Here is a 27,111-nt window from a genome sequence, read left to right as displayed (position 1 = left end):
GTATATAAACTCACACTTGTGATAATAAAAGTCAGAATTGAGATAAGAAGTCGCAATGACCTTTTTTTATTCTGTGGCGTAAGCTTCAATAGCAGAAGAAAAGTAAGCCACCCATGTTTGGAACAAATAATGAACTATTCCTTTAAAGGAGAAGTGTGTCACTTCGGCAGAAAATAACCTGAATAAAATAATTAATCTTTAGGGGGAAAAAAGTCTTAAGAAAGCAGAATTTCAAAAAGAATAACAACAACAATAAATTTGCTTACAATGTTCTTAAAAATGCATTTTTAAATCAACTTCGACAGCCCTTTTTTCCTCAAAATTACCTGCAAACCCCCAGCACCTTCTTTGGGATGCGTTAACTCTAATCTTGCATATTATTTTGGATAGATAGTATGTGAACACAGGCTATTTTAGAAACAAATTGGTAAAGAAATAGAACTGTACTGTAAATGCAGTTCTGGGAATCAACATACAAAATTGCTTACTTATAGGTGTTTGTGCATACTAAGTATGGAGGAAAAAAGGACTTTAACATCCAAAAAATGACACATTTCACTTTAAATTCCCATCTATCCTCACTCCATCTTTAGCATTCATTCGTCCGCTTTCATGCATGCCATCCAAAGCTTTATTCTTGACATGCTCCTGTCATCGCAGTGATGATCACGGATGACAGGGCCTGCTGAGGACAGGTTCCCCGGGGCAGTGCGGAGAGACCGGCGATGGTCTAGGACCGGGTCTGACAGACTTGACACATCATCAGATGCTTTCGAGTGCTGAGTGGGACAGACACAGAGCAAAAGAGCGAGGAAAAGAGAACATGGAGGAGAACAGGGATGATAGATAGTGATCCCACCAGGACGAAATGAGGCGGGGAGAAGCCTTTTCCAGGAGTGATGGGGTGAAAGTGAAAGAAATAGAAAAACGAGGATAAAGGGTGGATAAGAAAGATCAGGGAAGGGAAGATAGATCTGAGGGGATATTCACACGGCTCACCTTGTCCTCAGTGGTACAGCGAGCGCACTGACACAAGAAGTGGTATTGCTCCTGTAATCGGGAACGTCTCTCTTTGCTGGGTGCGAGGACATCGGTGTAGCTTATAGTCAGCTAAAAAGAGGGAGAGATTAGAGATGGTTAGTTGAAAGATTTCAGGCAACTAGAAAACCCTGGAACCAAACACTAAGCACTAAAATCAGTCATTTTAAATGCTATATGTAAATTTAGGCATTGTTTTGATTTAGATATTCAGGAACAGTAATTCCAAAATGCATTCATGCATTGCATTGAAATCAGTAAAAATGTTCATTCAAGATGAATGGAATCGAATTAGAAATACATTTTATGTCATTGCACATAACGTATAAAAGTTTGTGGTCGATAATTTTTTGTTGTTGAAAAAATGGTCTTATACTGCCCAATTTCGTTATTAATTGGATAATACAGTAAAAACAGTAATATTATGACAATTTAAAAAAAACTTTTACAATATTTTTAAATATTTCAGTATCTTCAGTATCACATGATCCTACCGAAATCATTCTAATAAAAAAATAAGATTTTAAACAGAATTTTTTATTGTAACAATTTAAAAGTCAATACATTTAATGCATTTTTGCTAAATAAAAGTCTCTAAAGGGACCTTTGCAAAAATAAAAATAAAGGTCCATTTAGGGGCTCCGCAGTATATTGTATACATGCATCAGATAAATTATTTATATATTGAAATGGGTAAAAAAAAGTATAGAATAAAAAAATATGCATAATAAAAACTGAGTGAGTTTCCTATGAAGGGTGTTTCAAACAAAAAAGACAACTTACAAGGGAGCCTTAGAAGCCTTAGTTGCCTATGTAGAGAGCAGACACAGATGCTGCTCACGAGGGTTTGGAACAGAGCCAATGTCTTATGGCAGTTTAGTCTTAAATAATGAGAAGTCTGCCTGCTGAGCTAACATGAAAAACACATACGGTAGCCTTAACTTTCCAATTCTGCAGGATGTAAATGAAGAGAAAACATGTCTTTGGTTTGCTTTAATGTGCATTGTTTGTGTTTATGTGTTCAGCCATTAAGAGAAATCTTCCAGGTTGTTAACAGAGCTGACATAAAGAAAATCAGATTGGAAAAGCTTGAATTGATGCTAAATTATGAGGAATGAAGTGTTTTAAGAGTTCTAATGTGACAGGTGTCTCGAGAGAATCTGAACAATGATAGTGTTTTCTGATGACTTCACACAACAGCTGTTTACCTCTTTCTATAAGAGGGATGTTTGGAGTTACATACTATCTGTTATTTTTGCATGAAATTATTCTGCAGTTTGCATACTGTGCCTACAGTCACACATCCATATATCACTTTCTATTTATTCTGCATTGTATCAACAATTTTATTATTATTGTTATTAAGTGGAGTCATACACTGTAAAAAATTATTGTTAATTTAACTTAAAAAAGGAAGTAATTGGTTGCCTTACAATTTTGAGTTCATTGAAATTAAAAAAATTGAGTCAATACAATGACGGGGATTGGATTAATCAACAGAAACTCAAAATATTATGTTATCGGAACATAAGTTGATTTGACAAAAAAAAAGTGATGACAAATCATGATATGTTTTTTTTTTTTTTACAATGTATACTGTATCCCACAATGCAATGTGCTTGAACAACACTTCCCCAGAGAAAAAAATAAAATAAAAAATTCTGACCAAATTCTGTTATGTTATGTCTTGTGTTCTGTTACATTGCATTTATGTAAATCTATATTAGCAATATATTTTGTCAATTTTTTTGCATATTTTTTAATATATATAACAATATAATCGAATCGGTCTAACATGACAAATGAATCAGAAGCAACACTTCACTCTTGCAAGATTTTCACTCTTTACATCACCATCTTGACTCATTTGATTGGAATTTCAAAAATACCTTATTCTCTAAAATTGGATGAAATATGTAACAACCACGTCTTTATTTCCAAGATGATAGCTGAACACTACTTACTAAATTAAATATGCAATGTTATGTAGTAGGGTCAAGTGACAATAACGTAGCATGCTGCATATTGTTTCACCTGTTATCTAAAATAAAAGAAGAGAGAAGAAAAGAATAGAAAAGAAAAGAAAAGAAAAGAAAACTATGCATGACAGCATATACAGCACAGTATGCACAAAGCTTTTCCATTTCCAACCTCTCTTGGGGAGGTCAAATACAGAGAGTGGAAGATAATTGAAAACAGTTATTCCAATGAATGAGTTAGCCTATTGAGTGAAGCGGAGAGAGAGAAAACGAGACCGATAGAAAGAGTAGAGTACATGAAACTAGAAAAGATGGGTAAACAGCGAAGGCAACAGAAACAGGAAGAGGAGAAAACGATAAACCGATCCAAAATGAGTACGACCCTTATGGGCAAACAGTGGCGTGTGTACAGTGTGCAGATGTGTGTGGGTGTGTGAATTATAATCGAGCCGTGCGAATGAGCGTGTGTTTGTGTGTGTGTAAACAGTGTCTGTGGGACGATGAGCACTCGTGTATTCTGCCATCGTATATCGTACACCTATACTGTGAATTCTCATTACTTCCTGTGTACAGAGAGCTTGCTGGTAATTTCATTCCAGTTCGCTTTTGCTCTCTCGACGTTTCCTCCCACTGTCAGAGGGAAATTAAGCATGACTGCCTGATTTACTTGGGGATATCTAAACTTTCGGAGCAGAAATAAACAGAACGGACGAATAATGAGAGTTTGTCGAGCGTGTCGAACGGGGCCAATGCGAAATATCAGCCGAATGGATTCAGGTGTTAATGTATATGATTATCTTGGCTTTCTACTAGTTATTCTGGCTGGTTGTGTGATGGATGTGTGCGGCCAGGTAAATAGGTTTAAACGAGCTCTGATTAGTCGGGAGTGATTGTTAAAGAGTTCTGCAGGACGCTCTGGATGAGGGTGTCTGCTAAATGCAGTAAATGTATATGTAGGATGTTGCTTTTAGATTTATTCACGGGATGACTGAATTAGGGTGAAGTTAATCTGGCAGGGGCTCCGTTAAGTGCCTGCAACTGAGAAAATGTGGTGTGATGTGTATAATTTTTTGGAAGTTAAAATACTTTCTCCTGTCCCGGTTTAAAATGAATAGACAACTCCGATTTGTGGGCCGAAAAGTAAAACACTGTGGCTCCACTATGAAAATATTACTTTGTTTATCTGAGAGGTTCTGGCTCAATGGAGTGAGTATGGGGCAGGAAACTGAATGAAAACATTTGTATTAACTGAAGTAAAAGAAAAAAAAATGAACATTACTGGAAAAATACATTTTAAAGCCCCCCTGTAGTCAAGAATTGTATCCCTTAAAACTCACCTTTGATCACCAAAATTACATATTTAAATGTTTTTTCCTTGAAAAAAAATCTCAATGCCTTAAAATAGCTTGAATGCAACTCTACACCCTTGCCTTATTTACAGTGCCCTCCACAATTATTGAACCCCCTGGTAAATATGATCAAAATTGGCTGTAAAAAATAAATCTGCATCGATTATCCTTGTGATCTTTCATTCAAAAAATGTGCAAAATTCTAACTTTTCATTGAAGTAAAAGAATTGAAAGTGGGGGGAAATCACATTATGAAATAAATGTTTTTCTCCAAAACACGTTGGCCACAATTATTGAAACCCCTAGAATTTTTTACGAGTAAAATATCTCTGAAGTATATTCCCATTAATATTTACCTTTTTTAGTACACCAGGGTGACTAGGAACATGAAACTGTCCAGCTATGACTTCGTGTTTCACAGGAGTTTAAATATGAGGAAACACAAAGGCCAAATCCCCTTAATCATCCATCACAATGAGTAAAACCACAGAATATAGTTCTGATGCGTAGCAAAAGATTGTTGAGCATCACAAACTAGAAAGTGGCTGTAAGACAGTAGCTAAAGAATTGAAAATCCCAATTTTGACCATCAGGGCAATAATTAAGAAGTTATAACCAACTAAAGATGTTATGAATCTGCCAGGAAAAGGACGTGTGTCTATACTGTCTTAATGCATGGCGAGTATGAAAGTTTGAGTGGCCAAAGACTCTTCAAGGATCACAGATGGAGAATTGCAGAGATTAGTTGAGTCTTGGGGGTCAGAAAGCCTAAAAAAAAAATTATCAAACAACCCCTACATCCCCACATGTTGTTTGGGAGGCTTTAAAAAAAAAACTCCTCGCTCATCCAAAAACAAATTCCAGCAAATTTAATTGTCAGACACGACTGGATCTTCAAACAACACAGGGTTCTGTGGTCAGATGAGACTAAAACAGAGCTTTTTGGCAGCAAACACACTAGATGGGTTTGGTGAACACAAGGATAAAAAGTACCCCATGTGTACAATTTAATATACCATTGGATCTTTAATGTTGTGGGCATATTTTTCTGCTGGAGGTCCTGGACTTCTTGTTCAGATACATGGCATTGTGGATTCTATCAAATATCAACAGATAAAAAATCAAAACCTGATGCTTTCTGCTAGAAATCTTATAATGGGCCGTGGTTGGATCTTCCTTCAGGACAACGATCCAAAACAAACATCAAAATCAACACAAAAATTTGTTGTGGAGCACAAAATGAAGCTTCTGCCATGACCGTCTCAGTCCCCTGACCTGATGAGTGGAGTGAACTGAAGAGGAGAAGCACCAACATGGATCTGGGAATCTGAAGGATCTGGAGAGATTCTGTGTGGAGGAATGATCTCTGATCTCTTGTCAGGTGTTCTCCAAACTCATCAGGCATTATAGGAGAAGACTCAGAGCTCATCTTGGCAAAAGGAGATTGCAAAAAGTATTTAATAAAAGGGTTTCAATAATTGTGGCCAACGTGTTTTGGAGAAAAACATTTATTTCATAATGTGATTTCCCCCCACTTTCAATTCTTTTACTTCAATGAAAGGTTAGAATTTTGCACATTTTTTGAATGAAAGATCACAAGGATAATCGATGCAGATTTATTTTTTGCAGCCAATTTTGATCATATTTACCAGGGGGTTCAATAATTGTGGAGGGCACTGTAGTATACGTGGTTCTATGAATATGCAAATTAGCCCCGCCTCCACTCACTCACACCAGCTCAGAGATTCACTCGTTGAAGATCACACGTTGACCTGATTGGTTACAAGGTAGTTTGTGATGTCAGAAACACCAGCGATTTCAAACCCTGTTTTTGAGACTGTCTTTGGTTCACTGCAGTTTTAAGGAGAAAATACTCAGCAATGGTGTTGACTTTGTACATGGTTTGTGTTTTAAATCATATTAAAATAACCACACAGACATATAAACAACATTAAAAGCTTGATTTTCACCACAGGGGGACTTAATAAAATAAAAACATTATTATTATTTAAAAAAATTAAAATGACAATTAATAAATAACTACTAAACAATGAAAATACTAAAATGAGCAAATAATAATACTTTAATAATAATTAAAATAAGCTAATGATATTAGAGAACATACAAACATTTTACTAAATTGAAAGGACAAATGAAAATACAAATAGAAATAATAATAAGGTTAAAAACAACCCAAATAACAATAACTTTGAGTTGAACTATTTTTGCAATTCCATTTAGTGTTGCAGAAATAACTAAATATTTCATTAAAACAAATAAATTAATAAAAACTTTTTTCCCCTAAAAAATATTGGTAATGTTTTCTTGGGCCCTGTGACAGCTGTGACCCATCCATTTCATTTTCTCCTGGGCCCCATAAATTTAAATGTCCCAGGTCATTTAGAAAAAGACAAGGCGAGCGTGAAATAAGGTGTATGAGAGTGAGAAAGAGTGAAAAAGAAAAGCAAAAAAAGGACAAGGCGAGCGGGAAATAAGGTGTATGTGAGTGTGTATGGATGGACCGGTACCTCCTCACAGGGTCTGATGACCTTAACAGCTCGCAGCGTGAGTCTCTTGCCCTCGAAGATCATGACACAGTTCGGCTGGCAGTCGTGGTTCAGCAGAGACATGCTGGATATGAAAAACACAAAACCAGGTCAAACCAGGAACGCTTGAACCATATGTAAGCACAACTCACTATTTCCCACCCTTAATTAGGCCTTCGACTAGTAACACACTAGCATCGAAGGCTCGAAATACTACTAGAAAGTAGTAATAAAATAATACAATTATATTAAATATTTAAATAATCACATAACCTATTTAAATGTATATAAATATTTTATATGTAATTGTATATTTATATATGATTTAACTAACTTTTGTTTTTGTATTGTTTGTCTGTTGTATGCATAAATCTATGCTGATTTGACAAATAAGACCCAAAGGGGGTGAATGTAGTTCATTCAGCCTGTCAAAACACACAGGAAAACTCGTACAAACTCATCAAAAATCCTGTTTTTTCTCTCTAAATGACAGTTTTTTTTTTTACTGTTTGTCCTCATTAAACACTGAAATCAAACTGCAAATCCCTCACAGTCTCCATTCTCACTTTCTCTTGAATCTAAATAAATAATGCACAAGGGCAGTAACTGCTTGGAACATAAATCAGTCATCACTAATTAATTAACTAAAGAAACAAGTTACTTGCAGTGAGTAGACACAGAAAACAAGAAAGCTGACATGTTTGCCAGCGGGACATTTGTCTTCTTGAATGCGATATGATGTAACTGCTGTCTTTCCGGCGGTTAGAAAACCGAAAGTGACGGGGCGAGAATGACAGCAATGAAACGACACTGATGTGACACTGATGATCTTCTCAAGACCCTCGCTGGCTGCGTGGAAGGTGAGATCATCACTGCCGATGACCTTAGTGACCTTTTTGGATGCTGACATCACATTCATTTACAATTTTGAATTTACAAAAATGCATCCAACCAATAATATGAACAAATATTAGTAAATATAATCATATATGTGTCACCTGGCTAACACTTTATCTTCTATTCTATTCTATTCTATTCTATTATCTTTATAAAAATAAAAAATAAATAAAATATATAGATTGAACTGGGAAGGGTCACAGCACTTGCATATTGTTGTCCTATTGTTAGTTTAACTGCTTCTATTGTTCTCATTTGTATAAAAGCGTCTGCTAAATGAATACATGTAAATGTGTCACACCTGCTGGCTGGTGGATTCAGAAAGATCAGGCTTTAGGATCAGTAAAGTGGTATCCAATAAACAGACGACAATAATTTCCAGGTAGTAACGTCAACATAAGTAAATGAACAGAAGCTTACTGAGGGTATGAGTGCGCAGTCAAACAAAGGAGCAAACGAGATAATTAACAAGGCGATTAACAAGGCATAGGTGAATGAACTAATAAAACACATGGGGAAAATTAGGTCAAAAGGAAAACGAGCAAACAAATAGTGAATAATGAAAACAAGACGGAACATAACTGACAATGTGAAGGCGTATGTACAGTGCTGGTCAGAATTATTTGCCCTCTTGGTAAAAATGCCAATTGCCAATGCCAATGCAAAATGCCAATCTGCATTATCCTTTTGATATATATATATAATTTTTTTTTTAAATACAAAAATCTAACCTTTCATTGAAGTAAAAGAATTGAAAGTGGGAGGAAAAATCAAATAAATGTTTTTCTCAAAAACACGTTGGGAAAAATTATTTGCCCCCTTTTATTAAATACTTTTTGCAACCTTCTTTTTCCAAGATAACAGCTCTGAGTTTTCTCCTATAATGCCTGATGAGTTAGGAGAACACCCGACAGGAGATCAGAGACCGTTCCTCCATACAGAATCTCTCCAGATCCTTCAGATTCCCAGATCCATGTTGGCGGTGCTTCTCTTCAGTTCAGCCCACTCATTTTCTAAAGGTTTCAGTTCAGGGGACTGGGACGGCCATTGCAGAAGCTTCATTTTGTGCTCAGTGACCCATTTTTGTTTTGATTTTGATGTTTGTTTTTGAATCACTGTCCTGTTGGAAGATCCAAACATGGCCCGTTATAAGATTTCTAGCAGAGGTTGTCAGGTTTTGATTTTTTATCTGTTGGTATTTAATCGAATCCATGATGCCTTGTATCTGAACGAGATGTCCAGGACCTCTGGCAGAAAATTAGGCCCACAGCATTAAAGATACAGCAGCGTATTTCATTTTACACATGGGCTACTTTTTTTATCCCTGTATGAACCAAACCCGTATTAAGTGTTTGCTACCAAAAAGCTCTTTTTTGTTTTGTTTCATCTGTCCATAAAACGTTTGAAAAGTACCTGACAGGACTGGAACTTCAAACGGGACGGGTTCTATGGTCAGACGAAACAAAATGGCAAATTTTCTGCCAGAGGTCCTGGACATCTTGTTCAGATTCATGGCATCATGGATTTGATCAAATACCAACAGATAAAAAATAAAAACCTGACAACCTCTGCTAGAAATCTTATAATGGCCCATGTTTGGATCTTCCAACAGGACAGTGATCCAAAAACAAACATCAAAATCAAAACAAAAATGGGTCACTGAGCACAAAACCAGGCATCTGCAATGGCCATCCCAGTCCCTGACCTGAACCCTATGAGTGGGCTGAACTGAGGAGAAGAAGCGCCAACATGGATCTGGGAATCTGGAGAGATTCTGTATGGAGGAACGGTCTCTGATCTCCTGTCAGGTGTTCTCCAAACTCATCAGGCATTATAGGAGAAGACTCAGAGCTGTTATCTTGGAAAAGGGAGGTTGCAAAAAGTATTTAATAAAAGGGGGCAAATTATTGTTCCCAACATGTTTTGGAGAAAAACATTTATTTCATAACGTAATTTCCCCCGCACTTTCAATTATTTTACTTCAATGAAAGGTTAGATTCTTGCAAATAAAAAAAAAATAAAAAATATCAAAAGGATTAACAATGCAGATTTATTTTTTACAGCCATCTTTGATCATATTTACCAAGGGGGCAAATAATTCTGACCAGCACTGTGTATGTATATATATATATATATATATATATATATATATATATATATATATATATATATATATACACACACTTTAACACTTTAGTTTAAGGACCAATTCTCACTTTTTCCTCTGTGGAATATAAAAGTAGATATTTTACAGACATTTTCCGAAGATGTAGAGTGATTTATAATTCCAAGCTCCAAAAAGGGGAGTTAAAGTCTTATTATTAGTCATAATTTAGAGAGCCAAAGCTCTGATTGAAAAACTAAAATTATAACATAAAGGTTCAAAACGACATGAAAGTCAGTAAATGTCATGTGGCTAAAATATTAATTTAACGACTAATTAAAGTGACTGGCTAATCCAAAATGCAAGATACGTATTCAGTATGTATGTGTAAACCATGTTTGAAGTCTTTGTGTCGGCTAGTACTCCCTTGTGGTGAGATTTTAGGAGATAGCGAGATGAATGCATGTATTTACATTCACACAAGCATGACAGAACAAACACAGCGATTATAAAAATCAAGCACGAAAGCACAATTATCCTTTATATGTAGACAAGAATGCCGTCCTACTCTTCCTGGCTGCATCGGAAGTCATTCAAAAAAACAAATTACTTGTGTTTGTCATGGTCTGGGGAAGATTCAACATCGCCTAAGAACAGTGTATAAAGCAGGCTTAGAGTCGGCCCACCCAGCCGACGGTAAACAGACGGGCCTCGCTCTCACGGGACAACCTTTCTGCGTCATTATCATTTCTCTGAGACGTCGACAACTTTGTCTGAAGCCTTGATTCTGCCTTGGCCTCACATCCGATCTGAACACTTCATAGCTTATATCTAAACAGCAATTTCGGCATCTGCCTTTCTGGTTGTGTTTGTTCACTGTAATCCCAAAGGCTCATATTCATAGACGCGAAATGTTTCCCATGGATGTTGAATATGGAAGCCGTGCCAGTTTAATGGCCCACACAGGGAGGCTGGTTCTGAAGACATTTTATCTTTAAAACACATTTTGCTCTTCTTCTCGCTAGATTGCTTTGCTGGAAAGAACATAATAATGCAATCTTCCATGATAATCCAACATAAATTATTGGATTATTATTATTAGCCAATGAAATGGCCTTGGCAATAGGCCACACCCTCTGAGCTCTGATGATTAAGCTTCACACGCCAGTGCTTTTCACTTACAGGATATTGTTAATTCACTGCCAACTCTAACAGGAATAAATTAAATTAAATCAAAAGTAGAATCAAATGAGGACTTATTTGCATTTGCATTAAGATTTTCACATCCTAAAATGTATTAAAAAAAATAAGAAAGAAGTTCATTTAAATTCAAGAAAGAGTGTTAAAAAATGGCAGGTAAAATTAAAATAAAGCAAATTAAAAAAAATTATATATATGTGCGATTCATTTTCTTTCATTAAATAATGGGCTTTTTTTTTTTTATACAGAACCACAATAAAATATAATTCATCACCCAATTTTTTCTGTCATGTTTTTTTATTTTTTTTTTATGGGTGCTTTGGTGTGCATAACTTTATGAATTATATGGACTCCTTATATCATTTAGTTATTTGGTGTCCTTTTGGAGTCTCCAAGTGTCCTTTTTGGAAAGACACCCGCTGGTTTACTTTGCTGGATATAGCAAATGATGACAAAATGAACGGGTCAAACTAACAATATAAATGGTGTATGCTTAATTTCACAATAAGTGTGCGATTAATCGCACAAAATCGGCACAATTAATCGTGCTTAAATTTTTTTATCTATTGACAGCGCTATAGTATACATATATAGAGCATACATATATGTGCTTATGTTTGTGATTTCTAATTTCCTATTTACCAACTGTTGCAGCTTAGTTCCCATAAATGCTCTGGGTGGAGGCTTGTGTTCGATTTGCTTACAAAGCAGATTGAACCATTTTATTTTAAAAGAGCAAAGAAAATCTTATTTCCAGGATATGCCTCCTTTAAGCCATATCAGTACAATGTGACCAAGATTTGAGCTTATCAATGCTGTCAGAAAATAGCTGTCAGCTAAGCCGTTGTCTGCACACACACACACACACAAGACATTAAGCTCAAAGCAGACCATTTAACCTGAGTGAAACTCTCTTTTATGATCCTCCTTTAATCTGTGCTTTTGATTATTCACCCATAAACAGCCCCTAAGAGCCCGACGCTCCTCACTTACATACACAGGGGCCTAAACTCAATCTTTACATGTGGTTTCTAAGTAATGACGAAAGAAAATATATCTCATTAAAGCAAGTCTGTGCTTGTAGCCCTAAGCACCGTGCTCAGTAAACAGAAGACGAGTGAAAAAATGAAATACTGGAGAACAGAGCTGGATAATGAAAGAATATGGAGGACAATGGGATGATTTCCTCTCATCTTCTTCCCTCTGCTGCGAACAAAACATAATACCTGGGTATTGCTAAGCAGCCCCGAAACATCAACAGACAAGGCGAATAGCAATCCGCTGCGGTCATTTATTAATGTTTCCAAATAACAGTGCTGAAGGGAGTCATTAACTATGGTGGAACAGAAAAGAACGCTGTTCCTGGAACACCCTCACACCTGAAATACAGCTCAATTTACTGCATTTTCAGAACAGCGGAGACTGACGCAACTGATACAAGGATATGATGTCAACAACACCCACTTAGAGCTAACTACTTTTGGCCCTGCGTGTGGACTTTTATAAACTCTCTTAAAACACACTCAAACTAGTTTCATATGTCTACTAACAGTGTTTATATACGCTTTGCTATTTATTTAAATTTTTCTAAAATGTATTTTACACCCCAGTGTCATTAAAATCACAATTCAAATAATATATTGTGTTTAATAACATTTTGTGGTGGAAATTACATAAAAAATAAAAAATTGGAATAAAATGACTGAGACCCTTATCTCGCTAAGCATTTTATGTATTCTAAATTGAACATTTAAAATAAATATACAAATTTATAATAACTTAAATGAATAAATGTTCTAACTTTCTGCATAATTTGACAAAATTACAGGTTGTTGGAAATGATGCACAATAAAATTACATATATTTTTACCTTGAAGTTTTCCTCACACATTAAATGTCTCATATCTCAAGTACAAAATACCTTTTAATGATTTTGCCATTTTTATTTATTTTATTTCATACAATAAATACAGAAAGCTTTATTAGACTATTTTTTTAAATGTAATGCATATTTTTATTATTATTTACAAATATTTAGGAATTCCAGAGCATCTTGGAATTGCTCTGTTTTATTATTACTTCATTTATTTATTTTTTAATTTTTTATTTAACCTTTATTTATCCAGGTAAACTGTTTGAGAACCACTTCTCATTTACAAACATTATGAATTGATGAATTGTGAATGCATCATACAATAATAAAATAAATATTTGTAAATATTTTAAAAGGTTAAGATTGAAAATCAGTACAAAGTAACACAATAAAATCTCCAGTGCATTGGTTTTATTGTGCCCTTCATTTAGCAAACAGAATACAAATAAAGTTATCTAGTTAGTTTTAACAGTTTCTATTATTTTATAATAAACTCCTGGGACATAAAAGTGCCCGTAGCTGAAGAAACACCCAATTATCCCTCACTATTTCCAAGGCCTGAATGGGGTGTTAAGGTGGGAAACAAATCGTCACAAACTTTCCTTGTTCACGGATGACAGCGCTGCATGCGGTAGAGCGCCTGTAAATCTTTATGGATTTCTGCTGCTGGGTTTTGTCAGGCCACAGCATAACAGACTGCCGGCCACAGGTTTTACTGGAGCTTAATTTGGGCACTATGGATACACTCTCTTCCCCTGGTAACAGTGCCCAGACTGGGCCGCGAGTGTCAGCATGGAGTCCTGGCCATGGAGGACGTCTGACAGCACAAATCCTCCCGCGAGCTCCAGACACAACCACGGGGATTAGCAGAAAACCGCTGGTTCACATCCAGCCAGAGAACCAGTGTTACACTGGAGACGCCACGGCTGAGGACTTAAACACACCACAATATGCTCTCGCATTAGGAAGCAGAGAAACTGACAGTGCATGTCACATTTCATGTATAAAAATAGACAGGGATAAAACACCCTGTTATGGTTTATAAATGAATGCACTGCTGTTCATTGTTCAACCAAGTAGAGAAAATAAATATTGGTACTTCACTGCTACCTAAATATTGCCAGTCCTCTACAACTACAATCTTTTATATACACACAGGCCCTGTTTACACCTGGTATTAAGGGTGTATTCACACCTGCCTTGTTTGGTTCGATTGAATCAAACTCTAGTTCGTTTCCACCCTTGGTGCGGACCTTTTGGGCAGGTGTGAATACAGAAATCGAACTCGGGTGCGGACCAAACAATCGAACCGAGACCCAGCTGAAGAGGTGGTCTCGGTATGGTTCCAAATGAACTCTGGTACGATTCGTTTACGATGTGAACATGAACCGACCCAATTGCAAGAAAGCACTGCGCCTTTACGTTCATTTAATTATTCTCAATCCGAATTACAACATCGTATAGAATGATGACATTGTATCATATGATACTCATTAGTTTCTTCATATTGCGTTTGTAGAGCATAACACAAAATCAGTAAAAGAACAAATATTGCAGTACGAAATATCTCCATGCTGAGCCTTTTTTTGCACTTCCTGATTTCCCTACTTGAGAATCCTTGTCCAATGAATGGACGACCTTAGCACACGTGTGGTTTTGTTTACAAATTTTGGTTCACTTGCAAAAAGAGCAGTGTGAAAGCGAACCGTACCAAACCAAAAAAACAAACATTTTATTTGGTCCGGACCAAAGCAAGTGAACTATCGGACTTTCCTGGTGTGAATACACCCTAAGATTTGGTTGATCGGATCACATGTGGATGACGCATGTGATTTACAGGTGTAAACGGGTTCTAAAACGTTTTGAGTTTTTCCACTTTCGACCACGGTAGTTGAATACGTATTCGACCGGATTGCTTTCGTAGTGTAAATGTTCATGTGGTCGAATGATTCGAACCATAGACTGTAAAAAAAAGAACAGCCACAAAAGACGGGATTTAAAGTTTGTTGGCTGAAGACTTAAGATTGGTTTGAAGATGACAAACGTACCAAGCACAATGTCCGCTCACCATTCCTGATTTCTAACACTCACAGCGTGGTCTTCCGCCTAGATGAATGCTGCTGCTCTCCTTATGTTTTCAGTCGTCTACTTTCTCATTCATATGTAAATTGCATGAGTTTATTTCGTCCATTAGATCGAAAGATCTGAAAAAGCCCATACATTTACCCGCATATAGACCCTCCCCTCAAAGAAATCAGGACAGAAGTGATCAAAAGTGGACAAAAGAGACAATACCAGGTGTAAACAGGGCCACACACACACACGTTGTGTGAAGAAGGCTGTAAAAATAAATTTGCATTGAATGTTTATTAAAAAAATTCACAAATATCTAACCTTTCATTAAAGTAAAACAATTGAAAATAGAGGAAAAATATTTCATTTTATCACCACACAACTTGACGCATCATTCATTTCTGTAGCATAAAAAGCCAAAGTTGTTGGCGCCGATAGCCTCGTGGGCAGCACCGACATATAGTGCCGTTGCGTTTCAGGCGACCCGAGTTCGAGTCCCACCTTGCAGACCATTCCCGATCCCATCCCCCTCTCGTTTCCTGTCTACATACTATCCTATCATAATAAAAGGCAAAAACACCCAATATAAATAAAAAGCCAAAGTTGAATACAAAAAAGCTTAATATGGATTTAGAAAAAGAATGCTTGCTTGCCTTAGAAAGTACCACAAATAATATAATTTAACGAACCAATCAATTCCCAGTGGATAAAATCAAGCCATGCTCTACATTGTGTCATAGTGAATATTCTATTTCATCTGAAATATGCCACATTACTGAAAGTAACTGCTTTTTGAACGTCATTCCATGTCGTCTCGAAGAAACACAATTGAGCTGTATTTTAATCGGCCTTTAGAAAGGGGAAATTCCACCGTGTAATCATGACCCAATCAAGAGCTCATCTGTAGGTGAAAAAAAAAGCCACTTGGTGACAATTGTGAGCATGAAGATTAATTATGAAAGACGTCAGCACTGATAAAAGTGTAATTTAAGAGCAGTTCATCTCTAGGTCTCGGCCCTGTCACCGCCTCAAAGGGAGAAGGCAGAGCGTGACGGCACTAGTGCACTGACACTGGCCTGTCACATTTTAATTGCTATCCCCCTCTACAAACAGAAAACAGAGAGAAAGAAGAGAGAGACAGAGAGGAGGACGAAGATAGCACAGAGACAGTTCCTATCATTTTTTGGTGAGACAGACCTATCGAACACTCCTGCAGCAACCAGAATGTTAAATATACTACAGCTAATGTGAAATCTATGGTGATTTTGCATGCATTGCATACACTATAGCATCACACATTTTTTAAATAACAATACTAAACAAGTCGTTCTCCATTCGGAAGCTTTAAAATTTGTTTTTTTTCAGCATTTTCAGTGGTTCTTATGAGATGCATTTCAGCCCAGAGGATTCACTCCAAGTCTTACATACACGCACAAAGCAATTTGCAGAGGAAATCCCCTCTATTTCAGGGCTCACAATGTGTCTCGGCAAGTTGTAATTTAGTCACATTGAAAGCTGAATGTCTGTTTATGTGTAATTATTCTTGTTTCTTGTGCTGCTTTTGGTTCAGCCCCTCCGTGTGTGAACGGGAGCTTCCCTGAGGCATGTTCAGTAGCAAAGAGCAATCGTAGCATGTAATCCTAACTCATGTCAGAATCCCTCTTTGTGACTGCAGAGCTAATAATATTAACATGTTTTGTGTCACACAAATCTGCTGGGCGTGAAAATAAGAACGGTGGCCTAACTGACAGAGACACAAGAGCATTGTGGGTAAAACTAAGACAAATTAAAACTTCAAGTATGGAAGTTCACGTTCCATATTTCATCTCAAGCATGATTTCATGTCATGATTTTCATGTCTCCTTAATAAACAAGTAGCTTTTGGGAAAGAAAAACTTTATTCATGAGCAAAAATGTTTTTTGTTGTAGTGGAAATGATGCCCCCATTTTTTTTATGTAATTTAATTTATTAAAAATTTTTATTTAATAACTTTTAATTTTAAGTAATAATTAACAATTTCAAGGAAAACTTAATAATTAATAACTGTATGAAGGTTTATTCAACACTAACCCTAAGTTTGAACAATATTAGTAATGATGCTTTTCTTAGCAATTACCACTAATAATTTTCACACTTTTTCTATGTTCAGTGCAAAACATGCTGGGATATCTCTTATGTCACTCATCTGGGGTAATGTCATCATATTTTAGATATAATAAAAAAAGTTAATATTTTTTATATTATGCAATAATTAATACTTTTTTGATGGATCTTTTTTTAATCACTAACCCTACATATGATTAATATGAACAGTTATGCTTTTCTTGGCAAGCAGCAATAATAATGTCCACAATTGTTGTATGTTCAGTGCAAAGCAATGGGATGTCCGTTGGGGGGTAATATCAGTCATCTGGGGGTAATATCACCGTATTTTAAATATTATAATATTTTGTATATATTTATTATTAATAATTTTATGCAATACTTTTCATTCTTTTTAAGTGCAATTAAATGTTTAATTTGATGTAAAAAAGTTTGTTTTTGTATTTTTTATATTATGCAATAATGAATACTTTTTTGATGGATTTTTTCATCACTAACCCAAAGTATGATTAATAATGATAGTGACACTAATAATTTCCACAATTGTTCTATGCTCAGTGCAAAACATGCTGGAATGTCACTCATGTTCCTCACATGGGGTAATATCATTATATATTTTTTAAATATTAATATTTTAAATATTTTAATGATCAATAATATTATGCAATACTTTTAATTCATTTTAAGTGCAATTTAATGTTTAGTTTGATGTAAAAAAGAAAGAAAAAAGTTAATATTTTCATACTATGTTTTTTTATTTTTTTTATCACTAACGGATGGATATTATTAACAGTGACGCTTTTCTTAGCAAGTAGCACTAATAATGTCCACAACTGTTCTATGTTCAGTGCAAAGCATGCTGGGATGTCCCTCATGTCACTCACCTGGGGTAAAGCCCCACCCCCAAATCCTGCAGCTCTCCATCACTGATGCTGAAACAGTTGCAGGTCACCTGTGAGAAAAAACAAAAAAAAACAAAAAGGCATCTCAGAGTGAGGACATAATGATAATATTCTCCTCTCATCATTAGTTCTCTTGTTAATTTGACTATTTGTATCTTTTTCTTCCCATATAGAAAGTAATGATGCGGCCTGCCAAAAACCGTTTATGCAAATCTAAATTAACTCATGATTTGGTGAGACCAGACTTGAATAAGTTGTTCTGATTTCGACCAGATCCCAGATGTTCACTATCAATCCCCTCATGGAGAAGCACAAGGGCTTCATTGAGTGAGTGTGTGTTTGTTTGGCTGCTGCTGACTGATGGACTGATTGCCATGGGGACGACATGCTGCAGGACCGAAAACTGGACCGAGTCCATCTCTCGTTCGTAACTAGTCACAGCAACCCGAAATGAAAGAGAGAGGAGAGGATGGTAGCAGGTGATTCTGACAGGTTTTTAGATTGGAGCTCTGCGGGACAGATGAGCGGAAGGAGAGAAGCAAACAAAACACAGTCGTAAATAGACAGCGTGAGCGTTGTTGACATGGGGTAAACAGCAGTGTGTGATTTCAGGGACATTTCACAACAGAATGAATTATTAACACTGAGAAAACGCATCCAAAAATGAACCAAATCGATTGTGCTGCGGGGTCAAAAAAGCCATTGGATGTTTAAATAAATTATTGTTTAATACACCAACGCCCTTAAAAGGATTAGTTCACCCAAAAAATGAAAGCTCTGTCATACTTGTCATTCCTTCTCTGACTTTCTTTCCTCTGTGGAACACATGAGATTTTGAACAATGTCTAGGCTGCTTGTTTCCATATAATGAATGTGAATTTGAACTACTAAGGATGTATAGTTCTAAACTATATATTTTCAAAATTAATTCTAATTGGTCTCAAGGGAACCCTGTATATTTAGGCAGGAATTTTAATTCAATCAATAACAAGGAATCTGCAAATATTATAATAAATTTTTACTTTGGTTACAATTATACATGAAAATATATAATGCATTATAATGTACATTATGAATACCTTTGCTTGCATAAGGCATTACTGAAATTTAAATAATTTGCTGAAAATCGTCACTTATTATGTTGTAACTCTCAAATATCATCTACATTTGTGTACACTGCAACCTTCTGCAAAATAATAATAATAATATTAATTAAAAAAAGAAGGAATTATTAAATTAAAAACTTAAACTTAAAAACAAATGCTGTCTTGGCCCCTAACAATTTTTTTTTTTTTTTTTGTTAAAGCGCTGAAATTACTACAACTAAAACTGAAATAAAAATAAATTAAAGCCAAGTAGAAATTTCATAAAACAACAAAAACTAATAAAAACACCAAAATTATACAAAAACTTTGAAAAATTGAAAAGATAAATGTAATTTTTTTTTAATGTATTTATTTGTTTAAAAAATATTATAATAGTATATAAAAATACAAAACAATAGGACGATTTCCATATTGCAATGTCATGAGGGTAAGCACATGATTTTTCATGTTTTGGTGAACTATTTCTTTAACCCTCTGGTGCTCTTCTCATGGCGGTCAGTTTGATAATGTTTTTTAATTAAACATTTTGCATTTTTAGGGGATATTATGGTACTAAATTATATTTGTGCAGTAGTTATAATCCATTTATTCACTTTTTGAGAATAGACCTGAAAGTGAAATTTCCAACTTAAAATGTCATAAATCTTGAATGATTTGAAGCAACGTATTTATTTTCGGTCAAAAAGTAGAGCACAAGAGGGTTAAGGAGAACAATCTAGGGAAATCGTTGAGACTGCATTATAATATTCATACCCACAAGCATATCAACCCCATCTTTGACCCAATCGATCACAAACATCACCTCATTCACAATGAAGAGCTTCAAACTCTCAAAAAGCGAATGCAAATCGATTTAAATACACTGAAAAACAGCATCACGCACACAAGAAAGAAATTAAACGGTTGACAGGCAAAAACACCCCTTGATGTTGCCCTCGTATGAAAACATATTTCTGGCACATGCCCAACTAATTAATGGCTAATATATGTGCGGAGCTGCTGGGAAGACTGGCGGCTCTTCATGTGGCGCCATTGCAGAGTCTTTCATGTGGGGAGCGTGAGATGGGTTTCAAAAGGTGTGACTGAACGACTGCTTGGTTGCAGTCTCACTGACGACAGGTTGAAGTGTGTGTTTGTGTGCATATAGCATGTCTGAGGTCTGGCATCTCGCTCCACGTATCTGCACTACACAATAGAGAATTGGATCCACACTCACCCTATTTTAGTTACACGTCACTTCATTATTCATATATTGTTTTCTACATTCTGAAAATAAAAAAAACATGTAAAGACGGACAAATGACCTCTCGTGCTTTCAACAGGATCCAAAAAACAAACATAGACTTGAACTAGATGATGTGGGATAAATAAATCAACGTGAAATCATCAGATGCAAAAAAGTGTTAACATCTGTCCAAGTAAATGCAAGGACACTGTGTTCTACATAAAAAAACACACTGACACTGTATTCATTTACATTTTCCTTGGCAAGCAGTGAAGTTCTCAGATGAGCAATTTGGTCAAAGAGACATACTGCAGGGATAAACAAAGAAGGGTCACCCACATAAAAGATAATAATATATCAGAATACATATACTGTATATGCCTATGGAGTGAGAGAGTGAGAGAGAGAGAGAGAGAGAGAAAGAGAGAGAGTGAGCTCAAACTTAAAATTCATAAAAATGATTAATAAGCCATTTCACATAACATATTAACATATAGTTCACAAGACAAAATAAAAGCTGAAAGAACCCCTTTTATAAACCTTCTTTTATAAAAAGAACCCCGTTACCTGGATGATCCACAACCTGGATGTTTTGTGATAGTTGTTCATGAGTTCATGAGTATTTGAACCCTTTACAGCAGTGACTGTATGGTTTTGAGATCTATCTTCTGACACTGAGGACTCATTCACAAATTTACAAAAGCTAAAAACATTCACTGATGCTCAAGAAGGAAACACAATGCATTAAAAGGATGGTTCACCCAAAAATGAAAATTCTGTCATTAATCACTCACCCTCACCCACATTGATCAGCGAACATAAAGAGAAACTCAACCGAACCTGCATGATGCGCGAGAACAAACCTCTAAACTCTAACGTGCTGCGTAACACAAGAATGAACCTCATTGGTTCTTGCTGAAGCTCAAACGTGCTGCGTAACACAAGAATGAACCTCATTGGTTCTTGCTGAAGCTCAAACGTGCTGCGTAACACAAGAATGAACCTCATTGGTTCTTGCTGAAGCTCAAACGTGCTGCGTAACACAAGAATGAACCTCATTGGTTCTTGCGGAAGCTCAAACGTGCTGCGTAACACGAGAATGAACCTCATTGGTTCTTGCGGAAGCTCAAACGTGCTGCGTAACACGAGAATGAACCTTATTGGTTCTTGCGGAAGCTCAAACGTGCTGCGTAACACGAGAATGAACCTCATTGGTTCTTGCTGTAGCTCAAACGTGCTGCGTAACAAGAGAATGAACCTCATTGGTTCTTGCTGAAGCTCAAACGTGCTCCGTAACAAGAGAATGAACCTCATTGGTTCTTGCGGAAGCTCAAACGTGCTGTGTAACACAAGAATAAACCTCATTTGTTCTTGCGGAAGCTCAAACGTGCTGTGTAAGAATGAACCTCATTGGTTCTTGCTGAAGCTCAAACGTGCTCCGTAACAAGAGAATGAACCTCATTGGTTCTTGCGGAAGCTCAAACGTGCTGTGTAACACAAGAATAAACCTCATTTGTTCTTGCGGAAGCTCAAACGTGCTGCGTAACACGAGAATGAACCTCATTGGTTCTTGCGGAAGCTCAAACGTGCTGCGTAACATGAGAATGAACCTCACTGGTTCTTGTGAAAGCTCAAACGCGCTGTGTAACACATGAGAATGAACCTCATTGGTTCTTGCGGAAGCTCAAAGATGATACATAAGATGATCAGGGTAAATTGTACTTTTTTGTGTGTTCTGGGAAAAGTACTAAATCAAAAAATAAAATAAAACATGCTCACATATACACATCCCATTATGATACCCCATGTTGAACATGTAAAGTCAGAGCAGCCATTCGTGCTGAACTGGTGAACAGATATTCTGCAGAGCTCAGTAACTCAAAAGCACCGTGCTGCACTGACATCACACCAACTGTACTGCAGACCTGTTATTCAATGGTGTGAATCACTTCTCTGCCTTTCCTGCCAGTATGCGCCATCTGCACACACAACACATCACGCTCAAAGTAAATGGTGAAGTTGTTTTTGAACTTTTTTGAACTTTTAATGGAGAAATCACTGGCAGAGTTTGGCAGGGCATTATGTAATAGCACTGATGCAGATGGAGCAAATTACCTAAAAAATGCTGTGTACCATATCATCTTCTCTCGAAATAAATACGTTAATTAATTTCAATCCTCTGTATTTTCTTAATACTGTAATGTCTTAATATCTCTAGGTCAGGTTGGTTCAGCTGGGATTATGTGCATTCGCTTTTACAATGGCAAACTTCTTTTTCAGGTCTTGCATGTAGAGAGTCATTGGTCAGACGCGCCAGCTTGCACGGTCATCACATTCTAACATACTACACAGTGAAGAAGCAAAGATGCAATATACCAGGGGGGTTTCCAAGGGAGGCAGTGCCTCCTTAAAAAAAATTGGATAAGAAACAATCCATATTACAAAGATAAAACAATGCAAATATTACAAAATGTGACATTACAAAGTGTAAAATCACTCGTTTTTCTGAAGTAATCTGTCCAACAGTGACACCAGCAGTTAAAGTTACAGTGGGAGTCCGTGAATCTTGGCTCCACTGAGCCCATTGACATTTAACAGACCCCCTAAAGCGTGTGCTGGGTTTGGTGGGGGTTAGTTGAGAATGAATGGGGGAAAGTCACATGAGAGGAGGCAATACCTCCATCACGCTATGTTTGGATATGGTTGGATATGATTGGTCCGTGCGATAAATCTCGCCTCTTGTTTTGCTTCGCGAATCGGTCTGAACTAACAAAATAATGGTGTTAATGGGAAGACTAACTCAGTGTCTGTTAACCCATACATCATCAGGTGGAATCACTAATTTTTGACCAACAGGACCCAGCAGGTCCGAGTGAACCAGACATTATCTGAGTGTAAAGTCATCAATACAGGTGTCCCATTCTGTTTACATTATACACAAATGATTGTACAAGCAGTCATCCCAGCACTTTTATTGTCAAGTTTTTGAATGACACTGCCATCTTGGGACTTATGGATACAGACACTGACATTTCTGGCTATAGTTTGGAGGTTAAAAAGTTTATACAATGGTGTGAGGACCATCATCTCATTGTAAATACTAAGAAAACAGAAGAAATTATTTTTGATCCAGAACATCTGGGGGACCATACTCCATTAATGGCCCATAACATTTGTATTATTACACAGGTTCATTCTAACAAATTTGAGGGTGTATATTGACTGTAATTTGTCTTGGAATTTCCATGTGAGTTCTGGATGCACTAGTATCCAACAGCGACTCAACTTCTTGTGAAGACTCAGGGTGTTTGGGGTTAGACAGAGGGTATTGATGTTATTTTATCATGCTGGGATAGAGAGTGTATTTCATTACGGAATCATAGCTTGGTTTGGTAACAAATCAGCGATGTTAAAAATCACAAATAGACTGGTTCACACAGCAATTAAAATTATGGGGTGAAGAAGCATCCCTCCCTCCAAATTTTCTTTGAGAAAACCATAGTTAAAGGTAGGGTAGGTAATCCTTTTTCTAAAAAAAAAACATTCCAAATTTGTTTAAACTGTGTTTATATACCAATACATAATTAAAATGTAAGTACTCTGAAAAAGAAAATATAAAAATCGAGTGACTGTAGACCTTTTAATCTGCAATAAACACAGCTCATTATTTCCATTCACTCCACCCCCTCCCTTCTGAGCTCCTTCCAAAGCCACGCCCCCAAAACACATGAACGCGCGACGCCAAACGCTCAGGCTCAGCTGGAACAACGAACAAGACGCATTTATTACCTGAGACGAGTGGAGAGGAAGGAGCGCAGTACATACAGTGACATCATGTCAGAATCACATGTAATAAAATACCTAACTTTATCACTATGAATATAAACAAATGAGATTTATTTTAGTACTCACTATCAAGCTAGCATATCGATAATGGTAAAGTTTCATTCGGTAACGAGCTATATTTATAAGGCAAAACTAAAAACAGGTTGCATTGATACACGTTTTTCCATTACCATCAGTTACACTGTGATGAAGGTGAATTTCGTGTAAGATTCATAACATATACGGTGTTTTGCATGTAAGAGTTTCCATGATGAAAACATTGTTGACTCTAATGAAGACTAACGTACACTCCGAGTCCGGAGACAAGTACCGCATCGTCGGTTCGAGGACAGGTCCGGGGTTGAGGGCGAAGCAGAGGAGGTCGTTCAAGAGTGCGGGCAGGGTCCGAGGAAGTAGTTTTTGCCTTGTTTGCCTTCGCTGACTGCATGCAGGTGCTTTGAGCTGAATATTTCCGGGAACGGTGACATGTGATGAGTCATGAGTGCACGCAGGGCAGCGCGCGCAGTGGGGCTCGGGCACGAGACATGAAGGCATCTGATTGGTTCTTTACATTCGCACTGAATGGCAGTGATTGGTCAGAGTTTTTACTGTCCTGCAGCTGCTACAGAGGTCTGATTTTTTTCATTCCTTTTTCTAAACACATAATGTATTGACTACTATCAGGATGGAAGGACCATTTCACCCAGTATAAAAAAAAGTGTTTCTGAACAGGATTACCTACCCTACCTTTAAACAGGCTAGGAAAATTATAGCGGATCCCTACCATGTCCTGTACTCAGAGTAGGACCTGCTCCCATCAGGTAGACGCTATAGGATTCCAATTAAATACAGGAAAAGATACCTAAATAGGTAGAAAAACTCTTTCGTCCCTTTGCATCTCCTAAATTCGGAACATGGGGTGGGTGTGAAATGAGGGGCTGTGTTATAGGTACTAAATGCACTTATGTCTGCACTTTTTTTGTTTCTGTGTCTGTTACTGCACTATAATTGTATGTATTTTATGTGACAGCTTTTGTGTCCAAGACAAATTTCCCTAAGGACAAATAAAGTAATCTTGAATCTTTAATCTAGAAGACTAATTAAAAAGTGAGTAAACAACTTACCAACCTACTGTAGATATCACCGCTTTATGTCCCATCAAAATCAAACGTGAAATGGCCTGAAAACATGATGACTGTTGTATGTATATTGCCACTGCAATATATATACTCTGAAGAACATACATACTCTGAACACCCTCTATAAGAGACACCAAGCATTTTAAAAGTAGTATAAAAGCCCAGTTCATGGATACATACTTGGTCACACTGGCTTTGTCTGCCGGGACAGAAAGGGCACTAAACAAGGATTATGATCAGTTGTATCTCATTTGCAAAACCGTCAGCATGGCTGGCTGAGCGTACTGACACAAAAGCACAAGGCTGTTACTGTCAGCCCCAAAAAATGCCAGCCACACCAAAAGACACGCAACTCAAATCCCTACCGCAAACGCTCCCTGGACAGCAACCAGAACTCTGTCAGAGCTCATCAAAAACACAGAGGCTCCCTGGGAAATAGAACAGTGCACATCTTTGTCCAAAGGCTGTTTTACATGTACTGAAGGGCTGCCCATCAAAAACAGAAAAGAAAAGGAAGAAAGACATGGCCAACAACAGAATTACATTAGAACAACAACATCGTCTCCCCTCTGTCTCATCAGCACACCTGCTTTCTACTACAGGGATCAAAGCAGGCGATTCCATCACAATGGCAGGATCCAAGCGAGATGCAGAGGATGGCTGGTTTCAAGAAAGACACTCAATATAATAAATAGGTTTCTGTTCTCGTCTGGCCCTCCCCTCAGATCTGCAATGCAGCCCAGGGGTCTCGCAGCGCTCATGGACCTGAGTCGTGAGAGGTGTTTTTCAGATGAATCTGACACGGCAGGGTCTCAGAGAGAATGTCTTTAATCACAGGCTGTCTCCTCTTTCCACCGGAGGTGCGAACACTGGGAACCAATCTATACATTTGTAGCCTTTGGGGAAACATTAGGTTTCTGACTTGGGCTAATTTTTCTTTATACAATCTTGGGAGAAAATTAAATTGTGTCACAAGGGGGATACATCAATTCTTTTTTCACTTTATACAGAATTGAAAGGTCTATATAAAGTGAACGGAAAGCTCTATAGAGTATTTCAGCCACGCAAAAACACGCAATATACTTACAGCTATGATGATTTAAAAAAACAGCTAATGTATACACCACTGCACAACCCATAATGAATGAATATTGACCTACTGTATATAACTGTATCTTGTGACTGAAGGATGGTACAAGGATGGCATATATTGTAAAAAAAAATCATATCAAGTACCATGCTTAACACTATGGAAAGTTAAACAAATAGTAAAATAAATGTAACCCATTTATATATCTATTATGTAATTTACTGTACATTTTCCCATAGTAAATGTTTAAAATGTTATTCTCACCACCAACAATTTCATCACAGAATGCTATTAAATAATACATAATCTGACATGTGAATGACATTGTAGGAGTGTTCATTCATTTCAGGGAAATTAATTAATTAATTAACTAGCGACAAACAAACAAATTTCTGTCTATATGGTGCAGACATGACGTCAGATCCTGGAAGTCTAACTCGCCGCTGGTTCATTCGAGTTTTTCTATGGGGTTTTATAATGGGGTTCTAGATTTATGAGTAAAATAAAGCCTGTAGTAAACATAACATGACAATACTTTGACGTTTTGTTCTTTAACATATACTGTATACTGCACACACTCACACCCCAAACTGTCTTATCTAGTTACTTATTAAAAACGTATGTTTTCAAAAATGAACATAACTGCTTCAAAATTCACGTT

The 27,111-nt window shown here is 36.8% G+C and overlaps 1 protein-coding gene across 1 annotated transcript in view; it reads right to left on the bottom strand.

Annotated features, from left to right (window-relative positions):
* smyd3 (SET and MYND domain containing 3) overlaps window positions 1-27,111 on the bottom strand; it is a 194,680-nt gene that overhangs the window by 27,590 nt on the left and 139,979 nt on the right. The window contains exons 6-8 of the mRNA XM_082142348.1: window positions 18,048-18,115; window positions 6,895-6,997; window positions 1,000-1,110 (exon numbers count right to left, since the gene is read on the bottom strand). Of these exons, the coding sequence (XP_081998474.1) occupies window positions 1,000-1,110; window positions 6,895-6,997; window positions 18,048-18,115 (282 nt within the window). The remainder of the gene's footprint in view (window positions 1-999; window positions 1,111-6,894; window positions 6,998-18,047; window positions 18,116-27,111) is intronic.

Source organism: Leuciscus leuciscus (genome assembly GCF_965113295.1).
Source record: "Leuciscus leuciscus genome assembly, chromosome: 17".
NCBI classification, from domain to species: Eukaryota; Metazoa; Chordata; class Actinopteri; order Cypriniformes; family Leuciscidae; genus Leuciscus; species Leuciscus leuciscus.
The sequence above is the reverse complement of the archived record's forward strand: the minus strand, read 5'-3'. Positions and strand labels throughout refer to the sequence as shown.